Below are 15,300 nucleotides of genomic sequence, written 5' to 3'. Positions count from 1 at the left end.
CTTTAATAAATCAATCGAGTGACGTTAATATATTACGACGTTAATAATATTAGTTGTCGTAATATATTATGAGCTATTGACTCGGTAGTCACAGCAGGCTGCTACGCTAACGATCGCAGGTTTGATCCTCGCTGACGATAAATGACTGAGCAATCAAAACTGAATTGTCTTTTTTATAATTATTCTCGTGTTCGGTGAATAAAAAAATCATGAGAAAATCTGCTTGTGATTAATGGAAATCTGCTTCATTTGTATCCATTTATCCACATTATAGAAACGTAGCCGAGATGGCCTAGTGGTTAGAACGCGTGAATCTTAACCGATGATCGTGGGTTCAAACCCGGGTAAGCACCACTGAATTTTCATGTGCTTAATTTGTGATTAAAATTCATCTTGTGCTTGACGGTGAAGGAAAACATCGTGAGGAAACCTGCATGTGTCTAATTTCATTGAAATTATGTCACATGTGTATTCTACCAACCCGCATTGGAGCAGCGTGGTGGAATAAGCTCTAAAACCTTCTCCTCAAAAAGGGAGAGGAGGCCTTAGCCCAGCAGTGGGACATTAACAGGCTGTTACTGTTACTGTACTGTTACTGTATAGAAACGTAGTGGAACTCATCAATAGGAAAGCAGGCTTTAGTTCAGCTGTGCGACATTTATAGGCTATTCTCTACTTTTCAAATTATTTTCCAGCGGCGAATACAACACAACACTCCAAGTTACGTCTCAGATCCAACACCCTGACATAGTCCAATTCGTCCCGCCCGTTATCGACATGCCTGGTGTCGATAAGCCCGACCCGACGACGAAGCACACATATGATATATGCGCGTATGGAAAAAGTCCGGGACATTCTGAAGTCACGTTTAATGTCACGCCCCCTGACTTTGTTAAGTAAGTGTCGAATTAAACACATTTAACTCCAGAATTTGTTATATTATAGTAAAAGCTAAGATGTATCGAACACGCTCAAATATTGGGGTTTAAAATCAGAGTTTAATTTATCTGGTGCTCTGCGGTAAAGGTTACGTGAGGAAATATATACGTTTGAAGAAATATTTTCACATGTATTTATTCCGCGAGGAGCGTTATAGAAATACTTATAATATTTCTTCTTAAAACGATATAAATCTCAGCAGCAGGACAGTGGAAGGGTTATATTCCTTTTTTTAAATATTTTGGTAAATAACTTTATTATATCACAGTTTATTGCAAACAAAATAATATTACGCAAAATATTGGTGCCCAGACCATACCCAGATGATGTTATAACTTAAAATATAAAGCGTAAAATTTTGTAAATATTTCCCACTTTACAATAAACTCTGAATCTTAACCGATGATCGTGGGTTCAAACCCGGACAAGAACCACTGAATTTTTATGTGCTTAATTTGTGTTTACAATTCATTTCGTGCTTGACGGTGAAGGAAAACATCGTGAGGAAACCTGCATGTGTCTGATTTCATTGAAATTCTGCCACATGTATATTCTACCAACCCGCATTGGAGCATCGTGGTGGAATAAGCTCCAAACCTCCTCAAAAGGGAGAGGATGCCTTAGCCCAGCAGTGGGACATTAACAGGCTGTTACTGTTACATTAAACTGTTATGTTTTATTGAATTTCATACAATTTCAGTCTGGATACCGTCTTTCTCCGCGTCACAGTAATGCACTCGAATGCGATATACATAATCTCCTACATAATGGGTTGGATCTACTTCGCTGCCTGGTCGGTGTCGTTCTACCCTCAAATATATATAAACTTCAAGAGGAAGAGTGTCGTCGGACTCAACTTTGACTTCTTAGCTCTTAACATCATGGGCTTCACCATGTATTCCTTGTTTAACTGCGGATTGTACTTCTCGAAGGAAATACAGGTTAATGTTTTATACTTCTCTTCGTACTACCTTCGCTTTCTATATACTTCAACTAGTAAGTTAAAAATGAAAAATTATAAATAAATATAAATTGTTTTTTTCTTATTGATGCTGTATTTGCTTTTAAAATAACGTAAGTTGTTCATTACCATAGAGAAGATCTTCTATCTTACAACACAACATATGAAGATTAATAAAAATAAAGAAGTAACCATAATTTTGCACTAACAGTAGTGCTATGTAAAAGTGAACATCCTCTCAAGGTCCTTTCGTTTTCTTGTATGAAAAAATGAATGAACGCTTCGCTCAATAAATGTATGTGTGTGTGATGTTAGGAGATGAGAAAGTTCTAAATAGAAGTTTTTTAACAACACGGCGTTAACATATTTCAGAGTCGGTTATTCTTATTAATATATGTTTTCAGAGCGAATACTTCACCCGTCATCCCCGCAGCTTGAACCCAGTACAGTTGAACGACGTGTTCTTCTCCTTGCACGCTTCGTTCGCTACTCTGGTCACCATCACTCAGTGCTTCTTGTATGAGGTAACTTTCCAATTATATACATACCTTAAATTATCTTCAAATCCAGAGTAAACAGCTTTCTTCTAGGCAAGCGTGCGTGCTACATTCTAGACCATGTCGATGCTTTACATCAAGCAAATCAACGGTCAATCGCTGGTCTATAAATGATTTAAAAAAAAACACTGAACTTTGTCCAAGTCCGTCTGGTAAGATTTGATAATGTAATTTAATTCCAGCGTGATAATCAACGCGTGTCGATGACAGCCCGCGGGATACTGAGCGCGTTTGTGTCCGTCGTCATCATCACCGCCAGCTTGGGCGCCGCTAGCAAGGTCGCCTGGCTCGACTTCCTCTACTACTGCAGCTACATCAAACTCTGCATAACGCTTATTAAATATGTTCCTCAGGTGAGTTTAAGTTTAAATTTGGTCTAAACAAATAATTTTGGAAGCCAAGATACGGTTAGAACGTGTGAATCTTAACCGGTGGTCGTGGGTTCGGACCCGGGCAAGCACCACTGAATATTATTATTATTGTTAAGCACATGTTTCTGTTTATATTTTATCTCGTGCTGACGGTAAAAAAAAATACCATGAGGAAACCTGCATGTGTCTAATTTCACTGAAATTCTGCCACATGTGTAATCCACAAACCCTGATACGGTTTTTTTTAGGGTTTTACTTTAAGTGCCATATTAAAATATATATACAAATAATTTAATAAGCCACCTAATGATATATGGCCATATTTGACTGATTCAACTTCTTAATTTAAAACTATACCGACAATTAATTATCAAAGCAAACGGGAAAATATACATATAATAGTTACGTTATATATATAGTTATAATAAAATAGTTACGTTATTTTAAACTATGTAATATATAATGAAAAATCAAAGTAAATTTATTCAAGTGGAATCGTATCTTACAAGATTAATGAAACGTAAACTGCCGCCCTAGTGCGATTCTGTAAGAACTCCCTTCATGAAATGTTACTACTTATGGTGATATACTATTTTGATGGGTGCATTCTTGTTATGTTATAATTATTATGGTCAATGTCAGATATCACTTTATTGATATTTCACGATCGTTTTCAGCTCAGAATGTAGATTCAATCGAGAAGTACTTGCAATAAATTCAGTTTAAAGTTGATTGTCTTTATATCCTGTATGAAACTCAACAAATAGTAATTCTATGCTTTTTATCATCCAGTTCTTATATAATTTTGTACCGACCGACTAATATGTTTTGCCTATTAATAAATTTTGTAACTTGTAACCCGTTAAGGATGCATAAACTTTGTTGAGTTAGAAATAAGATTTTTTTTATAGAATAGGAAGGCGGACGAGCGTATGAGCCAGATGATGGTAAGTGGTCACCAACGCCCATAGACATTGGCATTGTAAGAAATGTTAACCATCGCTTACATCACCAATGCGCCACCAATCTTGGGAAGTAAGATGTTATGTCCCTTGTGCCTGTAATTACACTGGCTCACTCACCCTTCTAACCGGAAAACAACAATACCGAGTATTGCTGTTTTGCGGTAGAATATCTGATCAGTGGGTGGTACTTACCCAGACGAGCTTGCACAAAGCTCTACCACCAGTAAGATGCTATTATTGTATACTTAGTGGTATTGTTATAGTAAAATCAATCTTTTATATTTTCAGGCGTATATGAATTACAAGCGCAAATCGACTGTCGGATGGAGTATTGGCAACATTTTCCTAGATTCCATCGGTGGTTCCCTCTCCATCCTGCAGATGACCCTCAACGCTTACAACTACAACGATTGGATATCATTCTTCGGTGACGCTACTAAGTTCGGTCTAGGACTGTTCAGTCTTGTCTTCGATATATTCTTCATGTTGCAACACTACGTATTCTACAGGTATGTTTTCTTCTATTACTTATCGATTTAGTATAATTTCACGGTGTTGCCACATGATATAAATAAAAAAAAAAACAAAAGGATTCTTAATCAAACTTTTTACTTGATTAAATTTATTTATTAGTAACACCGAGAAATCTATACGTGCTTTCATTGGGATGCTTTTATGAGAATATTGAACTTTATAAATTATAAGTTAAATATTCTCGCTGGCTTTGGGTTTCACTAACATAAAATAAGCTCCTTATTAATCATTCAATTAAAATACATTGTTCTAACAATCACTACAAAGAAACAAAACAAGAGTGAACATCAAAGGAAGATATTTTACGACCGTTTGCATTGATTTCATAATGAAGCAAAAGAAAATCATAATTTTATGGACAAATCTGTGATAAAAGAATACTTCAAGACAATGGATTTAGATATGAATGGATAAGAGAGAAAGAGAGAGAGTACATGAAACAGAAAATGGAATCTATATTAAGATATAAAAAATTAGTTAAACTAAGTTTTCTTCACATTACTACGAAAACGATTAAATATGGCCGAAATAATATGAAATAATGGTAATGGAGTAAAGGAGAATGCAGACTTTTGTACGTGCACGAAAATTAATGTTCAAATTAATAATATATGTCATACGTATCATCAAAAATAATCATCAAACTTATCATTGACCAAAAATACTGGATAGTGACATAGCAATTGGGGCAATCGCTACTTAAATGTGTTATTTGCAATGTATAATAAGTATTACAAAAAATATGCATTATCGGGACATCGCTTTAAACGGACACATCACCATTCATACCGGGACGCTAGCGCACGAATTTCGTACGGAGATGTTCGAAATTCAAAATGGGATACAAAATGGCGGATTTGTTTACGGGATGATAAGAAAAATTTTGTGGTTAATATTTTCAGAGAGGGCAAGAGGTTTATGATTGTTGACGGTAGCGAGGAGGGTTCCAGCATGATGAGTTCTGGTGTTGGCAGTGAATACTTTTTAGTTCGGACTTGGTATGTATACGGATGAGTTAAACTTCAGCCCCGGTAACGGACAATCACTAACGTATAACTAAAACATTAGTTTGTGGTTTGTTTTGTTTAACGGTGATTTTTAGTTTTAAAATTAGGAGTACTGATTGTCCCGTATGAAAACTTTTTCCTATTTATTTATTTTTTTAGGGATGCCGATGAGAAGAAATATGATCTCGAAGCGAAGGCGTGACGCGTTTTTGCTGCTTCTTATGCTGCCATTTTTAATTTAATTTATTTTTATATTTAATTTGACTCGACTTTTATAGTCTTATAAGCATTTCTTTATTAAAACCGTCTAAGATTTGGATAAGTTGAAACAAATGCCTAATATAAAACTTTAGTTCCTCCATTCGATAAATAGATTTAAAAAAAGACACTTTAATATATTTTTTTTGGCTACCAAATACTTCAGACGTTTTAGTTGTATTAATATTAATTAGCCAACGTATGATATTATTTCACGTTTTACTCGACATGGCAATAAATTGATAGACTGATCCGGAATGGCTTATATTTATGCGCTGTTATATTTATTGATAATAATTAATATTAAAAAAATAATTGTTATTTGTTGGGAATATGAAAAGAATTATATGAATTTGTTGATTTTGTTATAATGACATTGTCAATTAATAAAGTATCTGTGATGAAGCCACACATTTTATATTAAAATGTGCGTTATATCAATGCATTTTAATTTCAACCTCCATCGATAATGCATTTAAAACATATCCCATTCAAAGAACATACCTATGCTTATCCTTCATCCCATTATTTGAAGAATTCGGTTAAGTTAAATTTCTAAGATTTTTATTTTAAGTTTACTCGAAAATTATTTTCGTATCTTTAGTTGTATTATTCAATGTTATTATATCGTGTAGATTATTTTTAAACAATAAATTAATTCTGATTTTGCTGTGTTTCTTTCAACGTCCTTAACTTTGAATTTAAATAAATAAAAAAAATATTAATTACTATTTAAATAATTATATATAATATAAGTTAAGTTAATTAATATTATATATAAATTTTAATGTTTATATAATATATCAATCAATATTAAGTTTGATAAATATTTTACATAAAAAGTATTACACCTGTCTGATAGAATTCACAATCCTAGTTCTCTAGGTAACAAATATATGTACATATACCGATGAAACCGATTAAGAACTTTTGATTAAATATTATTTATCATCTTTGCTTCAATTGAGCGAAATACCTTACTTTCGTGACAATAAAAGAAAAATGGACCCAATAAAGAGACTTGTAGAACTCCCATAATGTAGTTTGTGTTTGTAAATTATAGGTTGCTTAATTAGTTATAGTAAAGTTGGCATTGTTTTTATATTCTTACTTATTTTATCAGCTTTTCTAATAATAACAAATCGCTGAAGCTTGAGCTAAACTAACTTTCATATTGCATGATATTTCTTAAATGTTTCCTATAAGTCACAATGTACTATGTTTTATTAAAGTCAACCTTTTGTTAATTCATTGTAGTCGATAAATCCTATATACAGTAAAAAAATACATTTTTAAGAATTTAAATTAAAATTTAAAAGTAATTTCTTTATAGTATACACCATCTTTAAATAATAAGATGAATCGACGTCTGATGTCTGATGTTTATAAGATATTAGTGAGCTTTCCTACAAAACACATGTGGCATGCTCATACACATTATCTTATAATAAAATTGTTACTTTTCTTGCTAGTAAATTTTATTTTCTTTGATTTTACTGATATACCGCCAGATTCGTTGGTCTAGTGGTTAGATATAAGGCCGTAGATCCCGAGGCCTTGCGATGTATGGGATTTACTGTTGAAGATACTTAGTAGCAGTCCGAAGTCTGATAGTTGCGTAAACTTGTGTGTCTCGAAAACTCGTAAAACCCGTTCGTCCTGCACCTAAACTCTTTCCGGTCTCGTCGATAAGAGTGACGAAATAGACATAAGTAACGCACTGATATGTTCTGTGGTGTTGGCCAATCTTGATATTGGCCACCGACGCGACGTGACGTGAATAACTTAAATTAGATACATTTTAGGTGTTTCACAGACTCGCCGGTTAAATAAACAAAGCAGATTTATTGGTACGGGGTTCGAATCCTAGTCCTCTCTATGAAAAATTATTGAGTTTTTCTGTCAGAAGTTCTGTGCCCAGCAGAGAAAGTTGGCAGTGTCACACTTCAGTTCCTCGGAAAGCATGTTGATCCTGCTCGATATGTATCTCTGATCGAATCTGATTACGTTCAGATTAAGCGAGTGCGATAACTGAGATTCCATATGTGTTTCTGTATACGCACTATAATATCTCTAGCGCAGAAGGATAGACTTTTAGCTATATTAAGTAGGTGCATCTAAGCTATTTACAGTCCATTTGACATAATAATTACGAATGTAGTAAAAATATACACATATTTTAAAATAAGACTAAAAACTTATTTTAGTATGATATAGAGTAGTTTTGATCATTAACGCCTAGTAAGGAACAAAACAAATTTTATAATAATAATGATTTAGTCTATATCAATCAATATTCTTGTAGCCTTGTTTTTTTGTAACTCCTTGTCTGATGACCAGATATCCGATGCAGAGGGTGCATAATCAGAAGCAGTAAGCACAAGCAACATTGGTGGTCTATTATTGTGAGAGAATCAACCAATAATTATAAAGGTGCGCACGCTTGTGTGACACGTCTCAACCGCTAGCGAGGCTCGCACGTGTAAATGCCGTGCGTGCTGCTTCATCATCGTCACTTATAGTTGTCGGTTTTGGATTAAAATGCTTAGGATGAAAGTACACGATAGAAATTTTTTATTTAATTTGGCTTTTAGTGATTTAGTCATTCTTCTGTCAAATGAAACAAATAGTGCTGTGCTTTGGGAAAACGATCGATCGATTCCCCGTAGAAATCGATTAAAGAATCGATCGATAGAAAATGTTTATATACCTAAAAACGTTACTGTGCTATAATTTCATCGATATTTTCATAATGTTTATATGACAATAAATTTAGATATAATATTTATAAAAAATAGATCTACCCGATGGGTTCAAAGGGATACTGGTTCTTAAAAATATAATAATAATACAGTTTAACAAAACCAGCTTAGCTGATAAAAATCTTGGTTTGATGTGATTCCCTTCCCAAAACTATATTGCTCTTATCATTCGTCAAAGAATACTCTGCACATATGTTTATGTATGTACGTATCATGTGGAACACTTTGTTTACATACAGTTTGACGCACTTGCGGTATCATCTCTAAAAACAAATCTGCGAATTCGACAATGTCACAAGTGCGTAAATAGAATAAGTTCTTTAACCTTTTCATAAAGGCGATATATGAGAACGACGCTTGCTGATAAATGTGAGATATTTACATCTACAAAATATACTTGGCTGTTATGCTTAGTGTGAATTGAAAACAGTGAGTTAAGTGAAAGAGTCATTAACTTTCTGACCAAATACTTTTGAGTATTTTAACATTGTAATCCTGAAATTTGATAAAATGCTGACTGGAAATACATATAAAAACAATCAGAGAGGAATGAATCAAAGTGTAGCTAACGCGAAAGACAATGATAACTTTTCTGTGGATTTATGTTAACTTAAAAAAGTGCCAATCCATTCGCTAGTTCATACTTGATTGAAGGATCACAGATTACTATGGCGTGGATATATGTGAAGTGTGCTTTATTTGTGTTACATTAAAACCTACTTCACGGCAATCGTTATCGAAAAACGCTAATTGTAATATTTTTCATATATGTTTCTTGTATTGTGTTTTATATTTATTTAATTATCGCTGATATAATGACTTTGTTTCAGAGACGCGCGGTACATCCTCCTACCAGGTACTATGTACAACTCAGATGAACTTCGAGATGAAGGATATTATATCGAAGAAGACCCCGATACAACAGAACCTTACCAAGGTTCTCCCACATAATACCAATACTCTATCGAATTGAGTCCAAAACAATGCTTATGGTGAAGAAGCATTAAATAATGCAGACGCATTTTTACAACAAGCAAAGCAAGAGAGAGTAGAAACGTTATTTTTTTTCAATATATAAAAGAGAGAAATGGCAACACTCACCATGGTTGATGTTTCACGTAATGAAGATAAAAGTTTGTTTAATAAAAAACGTTAAGGCTCTTGGTGTGAGTGAAATGAGAAGAAGGATTTGATTAGGTTGCCATTTACATGTGACGTCCGAGCATATTCTAAAAAAAAAAAATTTATTTGTAATAAATTTAATGACAATTTATTCTTAATTACATTTGACTAGTGATAATTATTATTATTCAGTGCTGGATAATTGCAGTGGACAATAATATGACATTTATGTAGTTGTATAAGGTATATAATATAATAATATTAGTATTTAATTAATAATGTTGCTAGTAGATTCGCTAGATCGGATGTCCGCTTTATTCTCTACAGACGAGACGTACTCGTATGTTAGTTAGTTAGTAACAGCCTGTTAATGTCCCACTGCTGGACTAAGGCCTCCTCTTCCTTTTGAGGAGAAGGTTTGGAGCTTATTCCACCACGCTGCTCCAATGCGGGTTGGTAGAATACACATGTGGCATAATTTCAATGAAATTAGACACATGCAGGTTTCCTCACGATGTTTTCCTTTACCGTCAAGCACGAGATGAATTATAAACTCGTATATGCAAGAAGTAAAAATTAAAACTGCCAATTGTAAGCCAGGGTGGCCTTGTAGAGCAATATCTTCTTTAGTGTTGCCACTAATAACAACAGGGAAAATATTTTTGATTGTTTTATTGAGAGAGGCAAGATAGCCTGACTTAATTTTAGAATAAGAACTATCGAATTGTAACTACCTCTATCTTTAATGCATATTATTAGTTATATGAATGTATACTCAACAATATACTAAACCGCTTTGTATTTTAAATGTATTTAATGTACCAATTGTAAATTAGTATAATCTTTATAATTAAATGTAACATTCCAAATTAATTTAATATTAACGGTTTATTATTTATTAATTTTAATGTAAACTATAAATAAAATAAGAAAATTAAATATTTTCTATTTATTGACTTCTGTTTTAAAGCATTATAAGTTGAATATATCATTAATTACATTAAACAGAATAAAAAAATTGCATCTCGGAAAATACCAGGATCAATGATTCAAAGGATTGTTTATTATTTATTAGAAATATTATTATATATTTTGATGACACTATGAAACGATGAGTATTGAGTAACAAACATATAATACCGGAAGAGATTGGTTTGTTAAGTGCAAAGTCAACCGCCGTAGCTGCCGTGGAATTAGTATCGCTTCTCAGGGAAGATGCATTTTCGCATCTCCCCATTGTGATTCCTGGCTTAATGTTAGTACTACTAAAAACCAGCGTACAACCAGCACTAGTGAGACGTCACAAAGTTGTTTACGCATGTTACATAAGATGCTTATTTAATGAGGAATACTCAGACGGTCGTTGAAAAAAAAAAGATGAAATATATGATTAAATTTTTATTATATGTTGATTTCGATTTGATTTTGTCAACCAAATTGTCAAAAATTTCATGCTTCAAATGAGGAATTATTTCTGACTATTGATTTTCAATATTATACCATCGGTTCGAAAATAGATACGTCCGACGAGGCCAGCGAAATAAACGCAGTGTATTACTATTTTTTTTCTACAATTCCTGTTTACAATAAAATTAATAACAAAATATATGTTTTCGTTTCATTTCCAAGGTGTGTTATCATCTAAAAAATATTTACTTTTATAATATCATTAGTATACAAACACTTATTTACAATTGAACATTGTAACAATAATAATTGGACAGTTTTATTCAAAGACAATATTGAAACTTTAATGAAATATAAAAAATAACATTGTAAGGTCTCTTTACAGGATTTGGCTTGAAAAGACTACTATCGCTTGTACTTTATCCTTTGGTTTGTACCAATCTTTATCCAATCATATGATTTTGGTTCTGTGTCACAATCCTTATGCCTTAAGTCAATGTCCTTATTATTCGTTATGTGTTTTATTGTTTTGCAACCGTAGTTACGTAACGTAAAAATAAATATGACCCTGTCGCTGTCATATTATTTAAATTTTATGGTTATGCAAAAGTACAACATATAAAAAAAAAAACAATAATGTCAGATTTCCAAGTATTTAAAATATGTTATAAGTTCGACTTTCATTCTTATTTCAAACGTTTTTAATGCCTAGTTTGTTATTATTTATTTTACATTTAAAAGCGGTCATCACTGTAATAAATAACAATGTGTATCCCAAAATCTACGGCTTATCGTTTCCTAAGACCAGTAGTCCCCTGAGAATTTTAGTATTATTGCAACATGCAAGGACGTATTATAAGATTTGTACAGTCACAGATCTAAATATAAATTATTGATGACATTATAAAACAAATTGCGCTTAAAAAAATTCTAGAAAGCGCGTATTTTGATGAAAACTGATATTGTTAGTTTTAATCTTTAGTAGACAGTAATAAGAACTATTCAATCACTGATCAATCAATTACGTATAAAGAGTTTTGCGGAAAAATAGCATATAATATATTTATTATATTTTTATAGTCTTGATGTTATTAGTGTCATGATACGTAAAGCTCGATCGAAAGGTTAGAGTCACGAGGGATACTCCATTTTAGATTAATACTTCGTAGCAACAGGTTAACAACCAGTATTGAATTATAATATTCATTTCATTATTTGAATTATCACATTCGTAAATAAAGTAAAATAGACTACTTAATATGATAGAAAGTAAAAAGAGAATAAGCTAATTAGAACTAAGAAAAAAAAAGTGTACAAGAAATTTTATAAAAATCAATCGGGAAATAAATACAGACACAAACTTGTATTATTTATTTTGCAGAATCTATTTAATATATCTACAACAGATGGAGTACAATAAACAGGACTTATAATACGATAGCTGTGATCCCCAACAAAGCCCTCATGTGACTGTATTGTAATTGATATGTTAATTTTATCACGTTTTCATCATTTAATTATATTATATTTTTATATCAGTTACTGTTACAAATAATAAAGGCATCATTTATTTTTAAATGAAACAAGCAAACAGATGAAGCTATGATTGTTTAAAGATTAAAAATTTCATTACCTTTTATCCTTTATTGACAGAAAAATAAACCGAATAGATAACTTATTTTGTTATTGTATTTAATTTAACCTATATTTACTTTTCAGCCAAAATCGTCTGGTGGTTAGACCACGTGAGAAAACCTGCATGTGTATGTTGAAATTCTACAACGTTACACCACCAAAAAATCCACCAGCAACCGGAGCACTTTGGTGGAATAAGGTTAAAATTTTCTCCTCGAAAGGAGAGAAGGCCTGAAGCCAAGCTGAGATTTATTTAGAGGCGGTTTTTTTGTCTTTTAACGATGTAAATCAATTCTGCTTACATTTTCTTCTCAATTCGATGTTTATTCTATAGCACATTATGTCGTGAGAATTACTTGCAAATCATGCTATAAGATACTTATAAATAGTATTTTATAGTTAGGTATTTATTTTTTTATAATAGTACTTCAATTTTTTATTTTTTTTTCTGTTATAGTTTTAATTATTTTAACTTTTTAAGTTTGGTTCTTTTAATTTACTCATTATTATTTTATTTTTTTATTATTAGTATTTTTATTTTTTTTAATAATAGGCAGTATTTCATTTATTTTTTTGTTTGGTGTATATTTAATGATATCACAATTCATATCTTTAGACGTTACAAAATCCTTTGTTACTGTACAATGTATTTAAAATTGACAGAATTTTTACATAGAAAGTTGTGATAAGATTGCGTTCGGAGAGGATTTTGATGCTATAAAAATAATACCTTAACGTCACAAATAATGAAGATTATGTTTAAGAGTCTTCAAGTGGCTCCAGATAAACGTATCAGATTATTAAACACTTATATCGTTTGTTATTGTGTTACGTAATCCAATTTATAAATATATTAACATGTTAGTAAGTTATTATATCTTGATTATTTTGAAGTGAAAATTCTAAGCGCTAAGAGCAAATTACGCGAAAGTAAAATTTCATCATTTCAAATTCATAATTGAAATCAAATGTATGGGTATGGGTTAAGATGGAATAATTTAGTTTTTTTTTAATTTATTTACAACAGTGTCATAAGTTTGTTTTTAAATAGTACATAATATTGTTGTAATTGTGTAATTGATATATTGCTGCTGTCGATGTCCAAGGTATGGACAAATATTTAAATTATTTTTAAGCCAAAAAATTACGTGCGCATGACACTTGATAATTTGCCAAAGTTTTTTTTTGTTATTTAGTTTTTGTAAACGTATTTTTCATTCTGCACATTAATTTAAATAAATTTAATTTAAAATTATTTTTTTGTTTTAAGGTTAGGAAGATATATACATTAAATTATTTTGGAATAAAACATGAACTCTACCTAGCGTTCATGCTAATGACACTATTTATCTAAATAAAAAGATTACGTTTTGACGTAGATACTTTTGTGTAAATATGAATATGCGAAAACGCTGTCTATCTATGACAATCTACAAGTTTTTGATTCATATAATTTATATGCTTACAGTATTAAATTTTTATAATTATAAAACCTTTAAAAAATATATAGAATAATTTTGTTCAGTTTTGAGCTGAACCCCGAAATGGTAATTAAAGAAATGAAGGATAAGGTTTGTACCCTAAAACTTTATGTACGAAGTTATATGATTTTGTTTTATCGTTGCGTAGGAGGATAGATCTTTCGGCGCCAAAAGAGTGGAAACTAATTACAGTATTTTCAAAAAAAACTAATTTACTTTTATGTCTCATGATCTCCTATTTTAAGAGATACATGTCATGTCTTCACAAAGTCAATATACAAATACAAAGTCAATGTCCTGGGGCATGATATTCGTTTCTATAATAAGATTCCAAAATTATTTTGAACTTGACTTGTTAATAAATTTAAATTACATGTCCAAAATAAATGATAAATAAGGCTTTTCTCGGCTCGTGCCGAGATGGCCCAGTGGTAAGAACGCGTGAATCTTAACCGATAATCGTGGGTTCAAGCCCGGGCAAGCACCACTGAATTTTCATGTGCTTAATTTGTGATTATAATTCCTCTCGTGCTTTACGGTGAAGGAAAACATCGTGAGTAAACCTGCATGTGACTAATTTCACTGAAATTCTGCCACATGTGTATTCCACCAACCCTCATTTGAGCAGCGTGATAAGCTCCAAACCTTCTCCTCAAGAAGAGGAGAGGAGGCCTTTAGCCCAGCAGTGGGACATTCACAGGCTGTTACTGTAAGGCTTTTCACTCAATAATGGACTACAACGATAAAGAAACCGTGGAGTTAGTATTCCTTGATTTTATTTTTAATAACTTTAATTGTATTTCATTGATATATCTCATTACACACAATCACACAAACTTTGTTTTATAATATGTAGAGATGATTGTGAAATAAATATAACGAATTTGAAAATGGTTATGAAAATAGCAATTCTTATGTAATTTTGTCACAACATTTTGTAATTTAATCAGATTTGCAAGGAAATTTCAAATGAGTGGTATAAACGGTGTAGCCTTCCCGATTGTGTAAAAAATTAAATTTTGTCATGGTGATCAGAATGAATGGTAATCTATAATTTTCTCTTATTTGATACTTTATTAAAACATTTCGCATATTTTACTACAAAGATTTATGCAGTTAAGTCTAATTTTGAAAGTTATTCATAAAGCCCGTAACTAATGAGAAACTTATAATATTATATGAGCTACAAATGCTCAACTGAATGATTAAAAATCAACAATAAATAAATATATTGAAAAAGGATTTAATAAGTTTTTGACGCGTTATTTTACAAGCCTAGAAGTTAGAACACATAAATCTTA

The 15,300-nt window shown here is 31.7% G+C and overlaps 1 protein-coding gene across 7 annotated transcripts in view; it reads left to right on the top strand.

Annotated features, from left to right (window-relative positions):
* Window positions 1-10,302, top strand: part of LOC126768667 (cystinosin homolog) — a 43,252-nt gene extending 32,950 nt beyond the window's left edge. For 5 of the 7 annotated variants that reach the window (XM_050486904.1, XM_050486903.1, XM_050486908.1 and 2 more), the window contains 7 exons: window positions 696-896; window positions 1,640-1,880; window positions 2,305-2,424; window positions 2,640-2,810; window positions 4,082-4,302; window positions 5,230-5,325; window positions 5,494-6,259. In XM_050486904.1, the coding sequence (XP_050342861.1) occupies window positions 696-896; window positions 1,640-1,880; window positions 2,305-2,424; window positions 2,640-2,810; window positions 4,082-4,302; window positions 5,230-5,325; window positions 5,494-5,536 (1,093 nt within the window). In that variant the 3' untranslated portion in view covers window positions 5,537-6,259. Of the gene's footprint in view, window positions 1-695; window positions 897-1,639; window positions 1,881-2,304; window positions 2,425-2,639; window positions 2,811-4,081; window positions 4,303-5,229; window positions 5,326-5,493; window positions 6,260-9,184 lie in introns of those variants that run through there. The other 2 variants (XM_050486909.1, XM_050486910.1) reach the window with 2 other exon arrangements.
* The last annotated feature ends 4,998 nt before the right edge of the window (window positions 10,303-15,300 follow it).

Source organism: Nymphalis io, chromosome 5, assembly GCF_905147045.1.
Source record: "Nymphalis io chromosome 5, ilAglIoxx1.1, whole genome shotgun sequence".
NCBI lineage: Eukaryota > Metazoa > Arthropoda > Insecta > Lepidoptera > Nymphalidae > Nymphalis > Nymphalis io.
Note: the sequence above shows the minus strand (reverse complement) of the source record. Positions and strands in the feature narration are given on the sequence as shown.